This window comes from Pseudophryne corroboree, chromosome 6, assembly GCF_028390025.1.
Source record: "Pseudophryne corroboree isolate aPseCor3 chromosome 6, aPseCor3.hap2, whole genome shotgun sequence".
In the NCBI taxonomy this organism is placed as follows: Eukaryota; Metazoa; Chordata; class Amphibia; order Anura; family Myobatrachidae; genus Pseudophryne; species Pseudophryne corroboree.
The window spans coordinates 577,088,316-577,108,986 of NC_086449.1; the positions used below are offsets into that span (position 1 = coordinate 577,088,316).

Sequence of the window (20,671 nt, forward strand, 5' to 3'; positions counted from 1 at the left end):
AATGGGAGGAGGCTGTCTCTGTGCTAATGGACGGGCTCAATAAGGCATTGAGGGTCAGGGTGCAGACTTCTTTGCAAAATTGGAAAGGTCACAGTAGCTAATCTTAGAAAGTGTGCTATTGAACATCACAAGAATACTGCTAGGCGCAGAGAACAACAGGTGGAGAGGTTGAGGACGGTAAGTATACTGGCACATACAGGAAAGACCCATCAGTCCAAACCCCAGATCCCTAATGGTCAATTATATGTTACACTTGTAGGAAGGAAGGGCATTTTGCCAGAGATTGTAGGAGTAGTAGAACACATAGTCAATATAGACCCCCTAGACAGAAAACAGAAGCCACATTATTAAACACATAGATGGGACCAAGGGACATATAGTAAGGAATCATAAGCCATATAGAAAACACAGATTCGGCTACTGGGAAGAACAAAATAAATGCAACATTACCCTTTAACAAAACTTGCTGGGGTTAAGATGGGGCCTCTAAACGTTTGCTTCTTTTTCCTAGCAGAAATGGCCCCTGATTAACTTAATTTTGTTAGATATGATATACATATACTGTGCTCCCGCTCAGGAAGTACAAAGTATGTTAGACACCCACGAAGACTAATGTTACATTTCATGGTTCTAGATTCATGTCCATGACAGGTAGAGGAAACTATCTCACAGATACCGGGCTCCCTATGAACTTAGGATGGACAGGACACTGGATTGATGGCTGGGATAGTCCCAATAGCAATACGATAAACACAGAATATTTTTAAGGGGAGTAGACCAAGTAGAGAATCACTTCCCCGTAGTGCCCAATCCAGTTGTCAAAATTTTATAAAATCTTCTCCACCTCTACAAACTCATCTGTCACCAACCTCTGTTCTGTTTCTCTACAGTTTCCTCTTCATCTTTTGCTTTCACACAGGGTGGTACAATACATGGACCCAAGTACAGTTCAAACTCCACATGCCTAGGTCCTTCAGAGTTCTGCCCAAACCCAGTATATTCCAACAGGATAACACCAGTATTACTGCAGTGTGCCTTGTCATGCACAAAGGGTGGAGGAAGGATGAGAATACTGGTGAAGGGAAATTTTGTATAGACACTGATATGCCTGTTGGTGAATGGCAAACCGTACATTTTCTTTTTCATTTTCTTCTTCTTTCTCTCCTCTAGATATTTTTTTTTTTTTTAGTTATGCTCATGGTACTCTACATTGCAAACACACGATAGTAAATTAAAATGAAAAATTTGTGTTCCCTACAGGAAAAGGCAGTCTGGAGGACAAAGGGGTATGGCCAGGAGTCCTCAGGACTGTGGACAAGTGGACACGGTAAGCCAGTAGCCCCCAGAGCATACCTTCCAAGTCTAGCTGAGGTGGCACACGGTCTGACTCATCTAGGTAAAGAGGGTATGTGCAGGCTGATGAGAGCCTACTGGTGTGCGCCAGGATTCTATTCTCATGCAGGTAACAGAGCAATGACCTGTCTTACTTGCTTGAGGAAGAATATTGGTAAGGCAATACCAACAGAGCCATCCCATATCCCTCCTGCAGACGGATCTTTTCAGGAAATACAAATCGACTTCATACAGTTAACACCCTTTAGGAATTATTGTTATGTATTGGTGTGCACTGATGTTTTCTCAAACTGGGTAGAGGCATTTCCTGCCCCCATGAATGCTGCTGTGTTTACCGCAAAGAAAAATTGCGCAGAAATTTGTGTGTAGATAATGGTACCCCTAGAAGTAGGAGCAAAGCTTGAAATTGTACCATTGTGATCATAGATACTGCCACTAGTATTATGTAGCATCGGAACCACTCCCAGATCTTCACTCAACGAATCACCCTCTTCGAAATTTGTTTTTGTTTTGGTATTTGTGTTTTTGTTTTGTTTTTGGAAGACAACCTCATGTCATGATTGATCCGCACAATGATCAGAAATACACCAATGAGGTGACAGTACAGTACTTTATCGAGATGAGCCAGCATTTGAGAACTTGACAAAAGAACTTAAAACTGTTGATTGCTGGTATGCCAAATATTAACTGTCTTGATTGTGAACCAAGAGACTGTGTGATTGTTCTTACTCTCAGGTTGCCTAATAGACAGGTGGGAAGGACCCTACCAAGTTTTTGTTGACAGCACTATCCCAGTGAAAGTAGCCGAGAGAGAGACTTAGGTCCACGATTCTTATTGCAGGAAAGTCGGTAGTCCGGAAGGAACTCGTAAATGGAGTGAGATCGCAAAAGTATCACCAGAGACTGTTCCGTGAAGACTGAGAGGCGGCACTGTTGAGCACTACCTGAGCGTACTAAAGGATTGCAGAAAGACCAGTCATTGTAATTGATTTGTTATGAACAAGAGTTGTTTTGTTCTATTTCTCTTTTCTCTCTTTCCCGCTGACAAACATTTTCTTTTCAGGATATTCTATTTTTGCGAGTTTTTTTTTTTATGAGGAGTCGAGTGTTGGACTGGAACTGGTTCTGGAGGAAGGAGTGATTTCCTTATAGGATCCCAGGATTAGCCGATCAGTTTGTTAAACTCAGAGAAAAAGCAAAGGTCTAGTAGTTATGGAGTTCGGAGGTAATCGGGAACAATCAGACAATGGCTATTCACACATTGCAGATAAAGAGCTCATTAATATATGTGGAAGAAAGGTTTATGAGTGGCTCTCCCCGAACTCCGAAGGTTTATGTTATTTAGTAAGGACACTACTTATAACCCTTGTTCAATGATTAAACAAACCTAGCATACGTTCCAGAAATGGAAACAATGTTCAGAAAGTGATAGGAATATGTAGATCATGAAAATTTTATATGTCACTGTCACGATTTGTTTGTGTCTTCATCTACCCAGCAGAACCTCAATCGAATCCAAACATCAGTGTACAAAGACGTAGGTACATGTATGTGTGAAATGTTCATCACAAATCAGACATTATAGGCCAAAGCACTGTCCCAGCATACTCTATAGGTTGAATGTTGTCCCACACCCAACCAGTGGTCCCGTGACCGCCAAGTGCATATAGAGGATGTCTCGTCCTCCTCCCTGTCTTCCCCAAATATAGTCAAGTGTCTAGCAAGTGTCTTGATGGCAGTTATTGTTTGCTGCCAAAGGGTGGACTGTCGAAGTCAAAAATATTACATAGAAAGAACATACAAACTCTACACATTATAAGTCACTATACTTGCAAATACGCGCAGCGAGCACAGCAATATATGGTAACACACGCATTTACACGGACATGCCACAGAGATGGATTCAACACTTATTTCATACAGTACATAATTATTATAATATCAAGCGCCAGACATCATAATGATTTAAAATGATATAAAGGAGTAATGTCATGTATGTGTATTATGGGAACTAAGCCAGATACACCTGTCATATTTGGTATTAAAGCAACCAGATTAATGTGTAGATTCATTTGATACTTGTTATTAAGTTGTAGGACATTGCAACAAATAGTTATGATTAAATGTATGAAAGCTAAAATCACTCTTATTAGGATAGTGGACAGGAAGCTCAGGCCAGCCCCTTTTGATGTCTTCAAGGCTGAACCTGTTTAGCATACGAACAGAACAGTGACTCATCATGAATGAGAAAGTTCCCTCCCCCAAACTAGATAACACATTGCTGATCACACAGGAGTTAGTTGCTGTTTTGTCTCAGACGATGATGGAGATGCTGTCTGCCCAGTTCCTGCATGATTTTACAGAGAGAGAGAGTGATATGGAGGGACAAATTTATATGAGAAAGATATGGTAATTGTGTCACTGGCCTGTAACTGTATGTATTAACTGCTTACTGTATGAGTTGTAACCATGTAACTATAGGTATACTGTACATTGTAATATATTGAATCCATATCCTTTTAATAACAAATATATACATCAATGAGCTTTGGAACTCAGATAATGTGTGGGTGTATTGTTTTCTCTTATGGGATGCAGTGTTTTGCTATGTATAGCACACATTCATGGCACATGGTAATAAGAGGTGCAGGCGTTTACAATATATATTAGAGTGGGCATTTAAATATTTGTTAGAATGCAATTTTGTATTCACAACACACACAATTAACACACACGCACACTGTCCCACACACACACACAATTAACACACGCGCACACTGTCCCACACACACACAATTAACACACACGCACACTGTCCCACACACACACACACACACACACACACACACTGTCCCGCACACACTCAAACTGTCCCCCACACACACACTGTTAACACACACGCACACTGTCCCACACACACAATTAACACACACACACTGTCCCACACCCCCCTCCCCTCTTCTCTCCCGACAGGAAAGTATAAACCCCGCTCGGCGCTCACCTGCACTTCTGAGACCGCGCATCCCCGTGGTCGTGCACTGTACACTTTGTAGGGGGAGGCTCCTGGCTGCCGCTGCCTGTCCAGTGTGACAGGCACAGCAGCCGGGGAGACGGAGAGCGCCGCAGGTAGCGCCGGCGGAATCCCTGTCGCATGGGGCGAGCGGACCGTGCAGGTGCCGGTGGCGCTCCCTTCTGTTGGGGCTGCCACGGCGCCCAGGGCACGTGCCCTGCTCGCCCCGTGCTAGATACGCCTCTGCCACTAACGCATTCTGAAATGATGTCACTCACACAGTGCCTAAACCATCTGTACCTGTAACCTGAAAATATGAATACAACATAGCCAGATTAAGGGGGGATGCAGGACGTACTGTACCCCAGGCTCCCCTCTGTCAAGGGGCCCCCCCAGCCAGAGCACACTAACATCACTAGCTCTCCCACTTCTGCAGCAGCAGAACCAGGCTGCCAGGATGTGAGCAGGACAGTATGCATTGCAGGCAGAGACACAGGAGTATCCGCTTTCATGAGATGCCGAGGGAGCTTCCTGACCAGAAGAGAGATAGCAGAGGGGAGAGAGCTGTAAGTGACCCAGGGATCCTAGCTTCTCCTCCTCCCGCCTGGGTGTCAGGGTCTTGTGTAACCTGTTATCTAATGAGAGCGTTCACGTCTATAGAGAGACCCACAGAGAGTCCTCCTGAGTCCTGTCCCAGTGTGTTAGTAGTACAGAGGCTGCTGCTACTGCATTTTGCAAGATAAATTATAGATTTTATTTTTTTATGTGTATTTTAAGGTTGTTTAAGTTGTCTTTGTTCCACTACAGGAAAACATTATAAAATATTTGTATCTCTATTAGGTGGAGATATAAACAGTACCCAGGCCTTATTAAACTATTAGTTTAAATTTAATGTACACCATTGTATTTAATGTACACCATTGGTTTATATTTAATATACACAATCCATACATCTCATTCCAGGAGGGACAAAATGCCCTCGACCTGGACTTCCCTCTAAATTATGACTGTAAAAAATTTTGTTTAAAAAAAAAAAAGGGAAGTCCAGGTAGAGAGCATTTTGTCCCTCCCAGAATGGGTCATGTTGAGAGGTATGCACAATCTAATATACACCCTCCACCGGGGCCCCCCCTGTCTTAAATGCACCAGGCTCCCCCAAGGCTTAATCCAGCCCTGGAATACACAAATATATGAACACCCAGTTTCCAACTTTACAGTCTTATGATTTAAATCATGATTTATCTTTCAGGACTTGTATGAGGAGGTGATAGTAGAACAATGTGTTGACCCTCTACAGTTGGCCAAGGATTATTCATCACAGCTTTGTGAATCAGTCCTTTATCCCAGTTCTCATGTGATGCAAATTGAGAGTGAAGTCTCCATTTGTGAGAGGACTGAAAATATTATACCCAAAAGCCCATCATTGCTTGAAGTGTGAGTGTCTTTCAGCTTCTGCTACTTTAGAGTGGATGTCCATGTTGAGAGAAGTTTTATACAGCATCTCCTTTCCCCTTCACTAATAGCATGACTTTGGTACCCCTCCCCCATTAGAACAAAGTAGACGTCGCTGCATGGATAGGACATCCTGGAACTGCAGTACACTGTAGTAAGAGAAAGTTGGAACTTTTTCCACTTTGATGGCCATTTTACCTGGGATATGCTACAGTATGTTGGACCTCCAAAAGCAATCCAAGTAGAGATATAACTATCAAAATGCTAAACTGTATACAGAGAGCCCACTATATCCATACATACGTATTTGGAAAGTGTATATGTAGTCATACGTGTCTCTACTTTTTTCAGACTGGTTTTTCACACTAGAGAATCCCATCAAGACCACATCACCATAAAAAAGATGCTTACATCTGTCTGGAAAATGATAGCTACTCACAGGTTTGTTATGAGTACACAGGGATTGTTGGCTAGATTTACTCAACATGCCAGTAGGGTCAGTTCCAGTTAGGACCACAGTATTGCTTTTACAGCACCAACAATAAAAATGTGCTTGAATGTGTAGAACTTCCAGTCTTCTGGCATAGAAAACCATGATAGGATGGGGTCTGCTGCAAGGATTGCTCTTTACTCTCCATGCTGTCAGTTTTACCAGACCTGTTGGTGCATTCTAGTAACTGGTAGCCCACTACTAATGAGATTAATAGCTATGTACCTAAATTGAAAGCGTTGTCCAAAGGTAGACAACCAGTTTATTAAAATATTTCAATGCGGTGATAGCACTTAATAATTGACAACCCATCAAGATCTATGGCCGGATTCAATTAGCCTTGTTAATTTACTGTGCACGGAAAAGTGTTGTGAAGTCGGACCTTCATACCCAGTGCTATTCAATTACAAGCTCTTCTCCTTTCAATGTTAACATGCATTAACCCATAGATTCTGGGATAAGTACTCAGAGCTCTGAGTTAATCGCTCTCTGTGGCCGCTATAGAGCAGAAAGCTCAATTTAACACAGATTTCTTTTCGAGCTTCAATAACAGAACAGATGAACAGAAATCTGTATTAAGTACAGCCTGCCGGCTTATCATGAGCAACCTCAGGCTATAATTGAATAGCCCTGGGCACTGCATTGCGGATAATTCGAACTTCAAAGCTAATTGAATTTGCCCCCTGAAAGTCAAGAAAATATCTCAAACGCTCATGTGGCAAGCTAACTTTGCACAAGGGGTAATTGATTTTATCACGCTTTTTGGTGGATTGGAAGCTGTGTGACCAGGATTTGCACTGGCATGGAGTCTAACTGACCCCACCAGTCTTTGACATTTCTTAGGATCCCAGTCATATCCACCCATTGCTGCTAGCAGTGACATCATAGGGGGGCTGGCTTGTTCATTCGCCCTAGCAGCAGGCTGCAAGGCACCCAGCCAATGAGCCTTACTTTGTAAATATTACATAACTTGCTGCTGAGACAATGCTTGTTTTTTAATTGATTAAATTTAAGTGCTGAAGCAGATCCTTTGTGCAAAAGTCTCTCATAAGCATACATTTATGGGTGAATTGTATAGTGTCAGACTAGGATTTGCACTGGCATGGTTGAGTCTAATGCCAAGAACCGCCGCAAGGGGAAGCGGTAAAGATACCGCCACATGGGAACCTGGTGATCACAGTGCCAACACTGGAATCCCATACAGCGGTACAATGCTGGCGCCGGAATACTGGTGAGGTAGGTGATTCTCCCTCTATGGGTGTCCACGACATCTATAGAGGGAGAATATAACCTGTGGCGAGAGCAGCGAGCTACCGTGTCCGCAGTGCCCACAAGGGGCTTACTAGTACTCGCCCCGCTGCTGGCATACTGGTGACTGGGATGCCGCTGTCAGTTTACTGACGGCCGGCATCTCGGCCATCGGTATTTCATACTGTACCCGCCGCAAGACCAGGGGTCCGCATGTCAGAAAAACAGAGTGTCTGGCTGCCGGAATATATTTTACTAGCAATCGCCAATCACAGAGGGAATCCCACTGCCTGTACCTATTTCAGGACTTCTCGGCTAGAGCTCAGAGGGAGTTTGCCCCAATTTGCACCACACTGGTGAAAAGTAACAGCACGACTGCAGATTTTCTCAGACAATGGCTTTAAAGACTTCCTTTCCATTACTGATGCCAAGCGCTATCTGCAAGAAGATGTTGAAGAATCAATGGCTTTAGAAACGGCATTGGTCATGTCGAATCAGGACTGGCAGTGGGTCATGGCCTCCTACACTGATTGCATACAATAGCAGCTCATCTATGGACTGATGCAAAGTTTGCCAGTTCTCATCTTTTCCATGGTTCTCCACCATCCTTCTCTTCAGATATATCCTGTTCCTCTCTACAGAGATTATTTGATTCGCACATAGGGGGTAATTCTGAGTTGATCGCAGCACCAAGTTTGTTAGCAATTGGGCAAAACCATGTGCACTGCAGGGGGGACAGATATAACATTTGCAGAGAGAGTTAGATTTGGGTGGGTTATTTTGTTTCTGTGCAGGGTAAATACTGGTTGCTTTATTTTTACACTGCAATCTAGATTCCAGTTTGAACACACCCCACCCAAATCTCACTCTCTCTGCACATGTTCTATCTGCCTCCCCTGCAGTGCACATGGTTTTGCCCAACTGCTAAAAAAATTACCTGCTGCGATCAACTTGGAATTACCCCTATAATGTATTGTACTGCTTATTATTCTGCTACATAATTTGGTCATGTAGGTGTCTGACATGCAGAGGTGTAGCCACGGAGCCCGGAGCATGTGCATGCTATGGTGCCCTCCCCCCCCCCAAGTGTGCACATAGGGTTAAATTAAAGGGGTATCTCCCCATGACTGCCTCCCCCTGTGTCTCCCCATGGCTGCCTCCCCCCGGTGTCTCCCCATGGCTGCCTTCCTTCCCTTTAGTTCCCCAAGACTGTCTCTCTATTCCCATGGCTGCCTTCCCCCTGTGTCTTTCCATGGCTCCCCCCCCATGTCTTGTCTCCGCATGGCTGCAACCCTGTGTCTCTGCATGGATGCCCCCCCCCCCTATGTCTCAGCATGGCTGCCCCCCCCTGTGTCTAAGCATGGCTGCCCCCCCATGTCTCTGCATGGCTGCCCTCCTGTGTCTCAGCATGACTGCCTCCCCCTGTGTCTCAGCATGACTGCATCCCCCCCCCCCAGTGTCTCTGCACGGTTGCCCTCCTGTGTCTCAGTCCCCCCCCCCCCCCCCCCTGTGTCTCTCCAGTTACCTGTCCTGCCTTCGTCTCGGATCACTGCTGAGATCCTCATCGCTGCAGCAGTGGCTCCTCCTGATCGTCAGTCAATGCGCACGGACGTCGCGCACTGTGCCAAAAAAAACACACAAAAAAACCCGTTATTGTGCTGGGGTCGCCGGGGAGGAGCATCCATCCCTCCCCTCCCGCAGAGAAGGCACCGAGCTGCTACTAGCAGGACTGCGGACGATGCGCCCTTGCCAGAGACAGGCACCTGGAGCATGAGCTCCACTTGCGCTACCCTCGCTACACACCTGCTGATATGCTGTGCTACATTACCTTTTTCCTTAAGTTTTCATTTTGTCACATTTATCTTTTTCATAATGTGATATTGTTCTGGGGGTCACAAGACCTTGGAGCACTGGGGGTCACTCCTTACGTCTTTTGCTATCTGAAGCCCTCCCCTTCAGTGTTGGGGTCTACCTCATGCTCGCTATGGAAAAACATTGCTTAGGGGTATTATTCCTACACTCCCTTTGCGCAGTTTCTTATTTTCTTGTTTTTTCTTTTCAAATTATAGTGTTTGATGTTATGTCTGAATACAATGTGCCTTGTCCCTTTCCTTCCCTCTCCTGTCTGGCTGGGTTTGTTATGTCCTTAATGGCCTCTTGTGGCCCTCCATGGTATTCTTCTATTCTTGTGCCATTCACACAACCTCTACTCATTGCATTATCTTATGTTATACAGCTGTTTCTCACTCTCGGTCATTGGGTTTGTCGTAGAGACATGCATGTGATCTTATCCCCAAATTCTCCATGGCCCCCTTAACGTTTTGCACATATAATGTGGGGGAATTACTCCTCAGCTAAATGCACAAACATTCTCACATATTTAAACAAATTGAACGTAGACATAGCTATGTTACAGATGACACACCTTACAGAGGCTGAACAAGTTATTGCTTATTCCTCCTACAATTCCAAATCCAGAGGTGTTGTAATTTTGGCTAGGAATTCGGTGTCACACTCCATCCAATCTAAACTGAGCGACTCTAATGGGAGGTGTATTATTATATATTTCTCTAACGTCCTAAATGGATGCTGGGAACTCCGTAAGGACCATGGGGAATAGCGGCTCCGCAGGAGACTGGGCACAACTAAAGAAAGCTTTAGGACTACCTGGTGTGCACTGGCTCCTCCCTCTATGACCCTCCTCCAGACCTCAGTTAGAATTTTGTGTCCGGCCGAGCTGGATGCACACTAGGGGCTCTCCGGGGCTCTCCTGAGCTCTTAGAAAGAAAGTAATATTTAGGTTTTTTATTTTCAGTGAGATCTGCTGGCAACAGACTCACTGCTACGAGGGACCTAGGGGAGAGAAGCGAACCTACCTGCTTGCTGCTAGCTTGGGCTTCTAGGCTACTGGACACCATTAGCTCCAGAGGGATCGAACACAGGCCCAGCCTCGGTCGTCCGGTCCCGGAGCCGCGCCGCCGTCCCCCTAGCAGAGCCAGAAGCAAGAAGACGTTCCTGGAAATCGGCGGCAGAAGACTTTGGTCTTCATTAAGGTAGCGCACAGCACTGCAGCTGTGCGCCATTGCTCCCCAGGCACACCACATACTCCGGTCACTGATGGGTGCAGGGTGCTGGGGGGGGGGGGGGCGCCCTGGGCTGCAATATAAGTACCTTACTTGGCAAATTAACACATAATATAGCCTTTAAGACTATATATGTGTAAAATCCCCTGCCATAACTGTATAAAAAAAGCGGGAGAAGCCCGCCGGAAAAGGGGCGGGGCTATTTCCCTCAGCACACTGGCGCCATTTTCCCTCACCGCTCCGCTGGAAGGATCGCTCCCCAGGTTCTCCCCTGCAGTTCCAGACTACATAGGGTAAAAAAGAGAGGGGGGGCACTAAATTTAGGCGCAATCTGTGATATATAAGCAGCTATAAGGGGTAAAATCACTGTGTAGTGTGTATCCCTGTTTTATATAGCGCTCTGGTGTGTGCTGGCATACTCTCTCTCTGTCTCCCCAAAGGGCTTTGTGGGGTCCTGTCCTCAGTCAGAGCATTCCCTGTGTGTGTGCGGTGTGTCGGTACGGCTGTGTCGACATGTTTGATGAGGAGGCTTATGTGGAGGCGGAGCAGGTGCCGATAAATGTGATGTCACCCCCTGCGGGGTCGACACCTGAGTGGATGGATATGTGGAAGGAATTACGCGACAGTGTCAACTCCTTACATAAAAGGTTTGATGACATATCAGATGTGGGACAGCCGGCTTCTCAGCCCGTGCCTGCCCAGACGTCTCAAAAGCCATCAGGGGCTCTAAAACGCCCGCTACCTCAGATGGCAGACACAGATGTCGACACAGATACTGACTCCAGTGTCGACGATGATGAGACTAGTGTATATTCCAATAGAGCCACACGTTACATGATTACGGCAATGAAAAATGTGTTGCACATTTCTGATATTACCCCAGGTACCACAAAAAAATGTATTATGTTTGGGGAGAAAAAACTACCAGTGGTTTTTCCCCCTTCTGATGAATTAAATGAAGTGTGTGAAGAAGCGTGGGCTTCCCCCGATAAGAAACTAGTAATTTCTAAAAAGTTACTAATGGCGTACCCTTTCCCGCCAGAGGATAGGTCACGTTGGGAGACATCCCCTAGGGTAGATAAAGCGCTCACACGCCTGTCAAAGAAGGTGGCACTACCGTCTCCGGACACGGCCGCCCTAAAGGAGCCTGCTGATAGGAAGCAGGAGGCTATCCTGAAGTCTGTTTATACACACTCAGGTATTATACTGAGACCAGCTATTGCTTCAGCATGGATGTGCAGTGCTGCAGCTGCGTGGTCAGATTCCCTGTCAGAAAATATTGATACCTTAGACAGGGACACTTTATTGCTAACCATAGAGCATATTAAAGACGCAGTCTTATACATGAGAGATGCACAGAGGGATTTTTGCCGGCTGGCATCTAAAATAAGTGCAATGTCCATTTCTGCCAGGAGGGGTTTATGGACTCGGCAGTGGACAGGGGATGCAGATTCTAAAAGGCACATGGAAGTTTTGCCTTACAAGGGTGAGGAGTTGTTTGGGGATGGTCTCTCGGACCTCGTTTCCACAGCGACAGCTGGGAAGTCAGCATTTTTACCCCATGTTCCCTCACAGCCAAAGAAAGCACTGTATTATCAGGTACAGTCCTTTCGGCCCCAGAAAGGCAAGCGGGTTAAAGGCGCGTCCTTTCTGCCCAGAGGTAGAGGAAAAAAGCTGCAGCATACAGCCAGTTCCCAGGAACAAAAGCCCTCCCCCGCTTCCTCTAAGTCCACCGCATGACGCTGGGGCTCCACAGGCGGAGCCAGGTACGGTGGGGGCCCGTCTCAAGAACTTCAGCGTCAGCGACCAGTGGGCTCGCTCACGGGTGGATCCCTGGATTCTACAAGTAGTATCTCAGGGGTACAAGCTGGAATTCGAGACGTCTCCCCCTCGCCGTTTCCTCAAATCTGCCTTGCCAACAGCTCCCCCGGACAGGGAGGCAGTGCTGGAGGCAATTCACAAGCTGTATTCGCAGCAGGTGATAGTCAAGGTACCCCTCCTTCAACAAGGAAGGGGTTACTATTCCACAATGTTTGTGGTACCGAAACCGGCCGGTTCGGTGAGACCCATTTTAAATTTGAAATCCTTGAACACCTATATAAAAAGGTTCAAGTTCAAGATAGAATCGCTCAGGGCGGTTATTTCAAGCCTGGAGGAAGGGGATTACATGGTATCACTGGACATCAAGGATGCTTACCTACATGTCCCCATTTACCTTCCTCACCAGGAGTACCTCAGATTTGTGGTACAGGACTGTCATTACCAATTCCAGACGTTGCCGTTTGGTCTGTCCACGGCACCGAGGGTATTTACCAAGGTAATGGCCGAAATGATGATACTCCTTCGAAAAAAGGGAGTTTTAATTTTCCCATACTTGGACGATCTCCTTATAAAGGCGAGGTCCAGGGAGCAGTTGTTGGTCGGGGTAGCACTATCTCGGGAGGTGCTACAACAGCACGGTTGGATTCTGAATATTCCAAAGTCACAGCTGGTTCCTACGACAGGTCTACTGTTTCTGGGGATGGTTCTAGACACAGACCAGAAAAGGGTGTTTCTCCCGGAGGAGAAAGCCAAGGAGTTGTCATCTCTAGTCAGAGATCTCCTGAAACCAAAACAGGTCTCGGTGCATCACTGCACGCGAGTCCTGGGAAAAATGGTAGCTTCCTACGAAGCAATTCCATTCGGCAGGTTCCATGCAAGAATCTTTCAGTGGGATCTGTTGGACAAGTGGTCCGGATCCCATCTTCAGATGCATCGGCTGATAACCCTGTCTCCAAGGACCAGGGTGTCTCTGCTGTGGTGGCTGCAGAGTGCTCATCTTCTAGAGGGCCGCAGATTCGGCATACAGGACTGGGTCCTGGTGACCACAGATGCCAGCCTTCGAGGCTGGGGGGCAGTCACACAGGGAAGAAACTTCCAAGGGCTATGGTCAAGCCTACACATAAATATTCTGGAACTAAGGGCCATCTACAATGCCTTAAGTCAGGCAAGACCCCTGCTTCAAGACCAGCCGGTACTGATCCAGTCAGACAACATCACGGCGGTCGCCCATGTAAACCGACAGGGCGGCACGAGAAGCAGGACGGCGATGGCAGAAGCCACAAGGATTCTCCGATGGGCGGAAAATCACGTGTTAGCACTGTCAGCAGTGTTCATTCCGGGAGTGGACAACTGGGAAGCAGACTTCCTCAGCAGGCACGACCTCCACCCGGGAGAGTGGGGACTTCATCCAGAAGTCTTTCAGCTGATTGTAAATCGCTGGGAACGGCCACAGGTGGACATGATGGCGTCCCGCCTCAACAAAAAGCTAGAAAGATATTGCGCCAGGTCGAGAGACCCTCAGGCAATAGCTGTGGACGCTCTAGTGACACCGTGGGTGTACCAGTCGGTTTATGTGTTCCCTCCTCTTCCTCTCATACCCAAGGTACTGAGGATAATAAGACGAAGAGGAGTAAGAACTATACTCATTGTTCCGGATTGGCCAAGAAGAGCTTGGTACCCAGAACTTCAAGAAATGATCTCAGAGGACCCATGGCCTCTGCCGCTCAGACAGGACCTGCTGCAGCAGGGGCCCTGTCTGTTCCAAGACTTACCGCGGCTGCGTTTGACGGCATGGCGGTTGAACGCCGGATCCTGAAGGAAAAGGGCATTCCGGAGGAAGTCATCCCTACGCTGATTAAAGCTAGGAAAGAAGTGACCGCAAACCATTATCACCGCATATGGGGAAAATATGTTGCGTGGTGTGAGGCCAGGAAGGCCCCATCGGAGGAATTTCAGCTGGGCCGTTTTCTGCACTTCCTACAGTCAGGGGTGACTATGGGCCTAAAATTGGGTTCCATTAAGGTCCAGATTTCGGCTCTATCGATTTTCTTCCAGAAAGAACTGGCTTCACTACCTGAAGTTCAGACATTTGTTAAGGGAGTGCTGCATATTCAGCCCCCTTTTGTGCCCCCAGTGGCACCTTGGGATCTCAACGTGGTGTTGAATTTCCTAAAGTCACATTGGTTTGAACCACTTAAAACCGTGGATTTAAAATATCTCACGTGGAAAGTGGTCATGCTGTTGGCCTTGGCTTCGGCCAGGCGTGTGTCAGAATTGGCGGCTTTATCATGTAAAAGCCCTTATCTGATTTTCCATATGGATAGGGCGGAATTGAGGACTCGTCCCCAATTTCTCCCAAAAGGTGGTTTCAGCTTTTCATTTGAACCAGCCTATTGTGGTGCCTGCGGCTACTCGTGACTTGGAGGATTCCAAGTTGCTGGACGTAGTCCGGGCCCTAAAAATCTATGTTTCCAGGACAGCTGGAGTCAGAAAGACTGACTCGCTATTTATCCTGCATGCACCCAACAAGTTGGGTGCGCCTGCTTCAAAGCAGACTATTGCTCGCTGGATCTGTAGCACGATTCAACTTGCACATTCTGCGGCTGGACTGCCGCATCCTAAATCTGTAAAAGCCCGTTCCACGAGGAAGGTGGGCTCTTCTTGGGCGGCTGCCCGAGGGGTCTCGGCTTTACAACTTTGCCGAGCAGCTACTTGGTCGGGGTCAAACACATTTGCTAAATTCTACAAGTTTGATACCCTGGCTGAGGAGGACCTAGAGTTCGCTCATTCGGTGCTGCAGAGTCATACGCACTCTCCCGCCCGTTTGGGAGCTTTGGTATAATCCCCATGGTCCTTACGGAGTTCCCAGCATCCACTTAGGACGTTAGAGAAAATAAGAATTTACTCACCGGTAAATCTATTTCTCGTAGTCCGTAGTGGATGCTGGGCGCCCGTCCCAAGTGCGGATTGTCTGCAATACTTGTATATAGTTATTGGTTAACTAAAGGGTTATTGTTGAGCCATCTGTTGAGAGGCTCAGTTATATTTCATACTGTTAACTGGGTATAGTATCACGAGTTATACGGTGTGATTGGTGTGGCTGGTATGAGTCTTACCCGGGATTCCAAATCTTTTCCTTATTGTGTCAGCTCTTCCGGGCACAGTATCCTAACTGAGGTCTGGAGGAGGGTCATAGAGGGAGGAGCCAGTGCACACCAGGTAGTCCTAAAGCTTTCTTTAGTTGTGCCCAGTCTCCTGCGGAGCCGCTATTCCCCATGGTCCTTACGGAGTTCCCAGCATCCACTACGGACTACGAGAAATAGATTTACCGGTGAGTAAAATCTTATTATTACCCTTAATACCCAGAGTTGCACGCTCTGCTATTTTTATACCCCAATGACTTATTGCAGATCTTTTTTTTCTTAACCACTGTGGTCGGAAAGTTATATATCTTTTTAGACTTTAATATTATAATCGTAGGAGATTTTAATGTTTTCGGTTCAACGGCTCTGGATCGTAGTGAACCCACCTCCAGCCTTTCTATTTTCTTGCAACTCGGCATCAAATTTGTTTGCGACCAGTTGCATCTCACTGATGTATGGAGATCGAGGAACATCACCACCCGCACATACACTTGTGTGTCAGCAGCCCATGGGTCGTTATCCTGGTTAGGCTAATTCTTTGTTTTATCCTCCTCAGTACCATCTTTTTCTAAAGTAGATGTAGAACCAGTAGTTCTATCAGCATGCTGAAGTTTGGCTCATTTGTTCTCCTCACATATTTCCTCTCTTCCTTACTTTCCGCATGGCAACATTACCTGCATAATAATACCAAACATCAATCTGACCCAATTTTATTCTGGCAGGCCACAAAAACTGTCCTAAAGGGGCACATCATATCATACGTTAGTGTACACAATGCTTCTAATTCCCGCTTATACCGGAATCTTTGTTCACAGCTTTCCGGGCTTATGCCCAGTGCCCTACTCAGGCAAACAAAATCAAAATATCATAGATATAAATCCCAGTTCAATGCGATAGTTTCTCGAGAGGCAGCTAAACGCACTACTTCTACCCGATACCGGTTTTACTGTTATGGAAATAAATCTGGCGGGTTGCTTTCACACCATTTTCCGGGCCAGCGCCCACCAGCTGTTAATGCAGCACTAAGAGATGCAGCAGGGACTTTGAAGACGGATAGCCCATATATTCTTCAAATCTTTACTGTCTTTTATACTGCCCTATATGCTCAAGACCCCATACTGGTACATAGTAAAGCAGAATTCTGGGACTCTGTCAGTTTACCTTAAATTACTCTTCTACAAATAGATGCCCAATTAGCACTAATTTCTGGAGGAAGTTTGTCAAGTTATACGTTCTCTGAAACCTGCCAAGGCACCTGGCCCCGATGGTCTCAGTGGTGAATTTTATAAGACCTTTAAAGAAAAAATTGCACACATTTTAACTCTATTTCTGCTGCGGGGTACACTGGGCTCCACAAGTCTGGACAATGGGGTGTAGAGTAGGATCTTGATCCGAGGCACCAACAGGCTCAAAGCTTTGACTGTTCCCAGAATGCACAGCGCCGCCTCCTATATCACCCCGTCTCCCAGCACAGGAGCTCAGTTTGTCAGTTGGTGCTGCAGTAAGCAGGCACTTAACAGAGAGGCTGCTCCAAGCAGCCCTGAGAAAAGCTTTTTATGAGGTAAAAAGTGAAGACTTCAAGGGCAGCAGTGGTGGTAAATGTCTTGTGACATTCACTGCTGCAGCTCCAGCTCTCCCCAGCGGCGCTGTACACTCCCGAGCCCAGGTTGCCGGGTACCTACAGCGGAGGCTCCGGTTTTCTTCATGTTAGACACACACGTCTGGGGCTCTCGAGGATCGCGTGGCCGCGCTTCGGGAGGTGGTAAATGGGTCCCGCTCGTGGGACCCGGTCTTTATCGCGATCCGGCGCGGTCAGGGGGAGGCGGGCCGCGCGCGCTGGCGGTGGACACTGTGGATACAGGCGATTCCACTATATCACCAGGGCATGGGCGCAGGTCAGGTTTTCTCTTAAAACCGATTTTAATATCGCCCACAGTACCCAGTGGTTTTGCCAGCAAGGGGGATAAGGCTTAGAAGCCCCAGCCCCAGGGCGCCATTTCCAGCAAGTGTTTCCGCCCTGGAGCTGAATCCCTGTCTTTTCCTCACTCCCTGTCAGTGTCTGCGGCGCCATTACTCCTCAGCTCACTGTTCCTGGGACTGCTTGGGCAAATCCTCCTATGTAAAGCCGCCTGGTTGTCAGCGCTGTGCCTTTACATGACACTTAAGTATTCTACCTGCCTTTTTAGCCAGTGTTAGTAAGAAAGAGTGCATTTAGTCAGGGGTTTATAGTACAATTACCCTGTGATATAGTTTCTTACTGTGTAGTGTTATATCTATTGACTATATAGCTGTGTAAGCTAGTCCAGTGCAGTATTATTGTCTGTAATAACCTCTGCATTGTACAAACTGTGACTATTTGTGTGTGCATTGATAGCTGAGTGGTGTCCATCTCGTGTCTTTCACTCAACTTGCTATCCCTATATTCTATAACCTGAGGGGGCTTGGTGCGTCAGGTGTTATTTAATATAGGATTTTCACAAAGATATACTGTATTACGTATTTTTCTCTGTGATTTAGTCACCATATCTCTCCTTTATCTCTGCTGGTGCTGACTACACTGCGCAGGGGTTTGGGTTTAGGGATATAGTGCTGCTAATAATTGTACTGTGTTACCTCATACTGCAAGTTATATCATGTCTGCTTCTGAGGGTAACGGTTCTGGGGCGGAACACACTGCTGGTGTTGCTGAAGCCACAGGCACATATGGGGAGAATATAGCAGCTGTGGGCTCTGGTTCTGGGGGCTCCTTGCCCCCCAGTGGGACTGTGGCAACGGAGGCACATACTGACCCTCCGTGGGCCGCTTTTTCCACACTTCTGCATACGCTAGTTCATAAACTAACACCCCCTATGGGACCCCCAATGCCGGTACAACCGTATGTGGTCCCTGCAGCTAACCCGCCGTGGGCGGACGATTTATCTGCTCAATTAAAGAAGTTGAACCAGTCCCTGACTACTAAAAAGTCTGACCATCGCTCGCCTAAGTCCAAGAGGTCCTCTAAGCGAGCGTTCGTCTCCTCACAATCCACTGCTGTCACTGACACCTCTTCTGATGAAGACAGCACATACACTGACCCCACAGATTCTGACTCAGATACGGCTGATGGGGAGGGTAGTTCACATGTGGATGTTCCTGATCTTTTGGAGGCTATTCGTTAATTCTGCAGATTACGGATGATCCCGAGCTATCCGTTCCTCCTAAGAAACCAGATAGGTTCAAGCGTCAGAAGGTGATTAAACAAGTTTTACCTCACTCTGACCACCTAGTGGATATACGTCAGGAACCCTGGCAAAGCCCGGGTACGAAGTTTGTGCCTCAAAAGAAGATGCTGGCTCGCTATCCCCTCGCGCCAGAGCTGTCTAAGAATTGGGAAACGCCTCCTCCAGTAGACTCACATGTGGCTAAGATGGTGGTTTCCTCAGCTCTACCTGTCACTACCGTCACGTCTCTAAAAGAGCCTACGGATAAACGTGTCGAGGGTTGTCTAAAAGCGATTTACACCCTCACGGGTGCTGCACAAAGGCCCACTATTGCAACTACATGGGCGGCAGAGGCTATTGAAGCATGGGCCTTGGAGTTAGAAGCTGAAATCTCCTCTGACCATGCTAGACAATGCTTGTCATATATTGTCACAGCATCTCGCTATATTAAAGAGGCGGCTTCTGATGCCGGTATCCTAGCAGCCAAGGCCTCTACTACGTCAGTCCTGGCTCTCAGGATATTGTGGCTGAGATCCTGGTCTGTGGATCTGGACTCTAGAAAAACCCTGGAGGTACTCCTTTTCAAGGGGGATATTCTGTTTGGGGAGGACTTAAATAAGATAGTGGCTGACTTGGCTACTGCCAAAACTGCCTGTCTGCCTAATACAGCTCCTTCTGTGTCGAAGGCCAAAGGCACGTCCTTTCGCCCCTTTCGTCCTTCAGGTAAAGCAAAAGGTCAGGCGTACCATAAGCAGGCCCGCACTTCCAAACCTGGTGCCAAAGCCCAAAAGAGCCTGGGCTGCCCGTCAGCCAGCAGCCAAGACCGATAAGCCTGCTGCATGACGGGGCGGGCCTCCCCCTGGGGGATCCCAGGGTGGGGGGCCGGCTTCTAGGGTATACACAGGAATGGTTGAAGACCACTTCAGATGCCTGGGTACGGGAAGTCGTCACTCGAGGTTACGCCATAGCCTTCAAAAACCGACCCCCTCATCGATTTTGCCAGACAGACGTCCCGTTGACTAGACAAAGGCAAACACTCTGCATTCGGTGGTACAGACCCTCCTGGATACAGGAGTCGTAGTACAGGTGCCTCTTGTTCAGAGGGGCCTGAGGTACTATTCTCCGCTGTTTCTAGTCCCGAAACCGAATGGGTCCTCCCGGCCCATTCTCAACCTCAAGGCACTGAACAAGTTTGTGAAGGTTTCCAAGTTCCGTATGGAAACCCTTCGCTCTATAGTTCTGGCCTTGGACCCTGGGGACTACATGGTCTCCCTGGACACACAAGATGCTTACCTGCATATTCCTACAGCAGTGTCACATCAACAATACCTGAGGTTCGCTATTGGCAACCTCCATTACCAGTTTCGGGCGTTACCTTTTGGTTTAACAACGGCTCCGCAAGTCTTCACCAAAGTTATGGCGGTGATGACGGTGGTACTCCGCCGTCAAGGGGTCAGGATACTGCCGTATCTGGACGACTTGTTAATCCTGGCAAATTCCCCAGATCTTCTCCTGCGTCATCTGGATATGACGGTCCGGTTTCTACAAGCCCACGGGTGGCTCATCAACTGGAAGAAATCCTCCCTGGTCCCTGCTCAGAACATGGTGCATCTGGGAGCGCTGTTGGACACTCTCAACCAGAGGTTGTTCTTGTCTCAGGAGAAAGTCCTGAAATTTCAGGACAGGATTAGTTGCTTCCTTTCTCGTCCGCAAGTGTCGATACATTCGGCAATGCAGGTGCTGGGCCTCATGGTATCAGCATTCGACATGGTGGAGTATGCTCAATTCCATTCTCGCCCCCTCCAGAAGCTGATTCTAGCCAAGTGGGACGGCCGGCCTCACCGGATCAGGTCTCAAATGATCTCTTTGAC

At 47.3% G+C, this 20,671-nt stretch overlaps 1 protein-coding gene across 7 annotated transcripts in view; it reads left to right on the top strand.

The window, feature by feature from the left end:
- The window catches only part of BRD8 (bromodomain containing 8), a 333,693-nt gene that overhangs the window by 254,815 nt on the left and 58,207 nt on the right, over nucleotides 1-20,671 (top strand). For all 7 annotated transcript variants that reach the window (XM_063927892.1, XM_063927886.1, XM_063927887.1 and 4 more), the window contains 2 exons: nucleotides 5,613-5,797; nucleotides 6,167-6,256. In XM_063927892.1, the coding sequence (XP_063783962.1) occupies nucleotides 5,613-5,797; nucleotides 6,167-6,256 (275 nt within the window). The remainder of the gene's footprint in view (nucleotides 1-5,612; nucleotides 5,798-6,166; nucleotides 6,257-20,671) is intronic.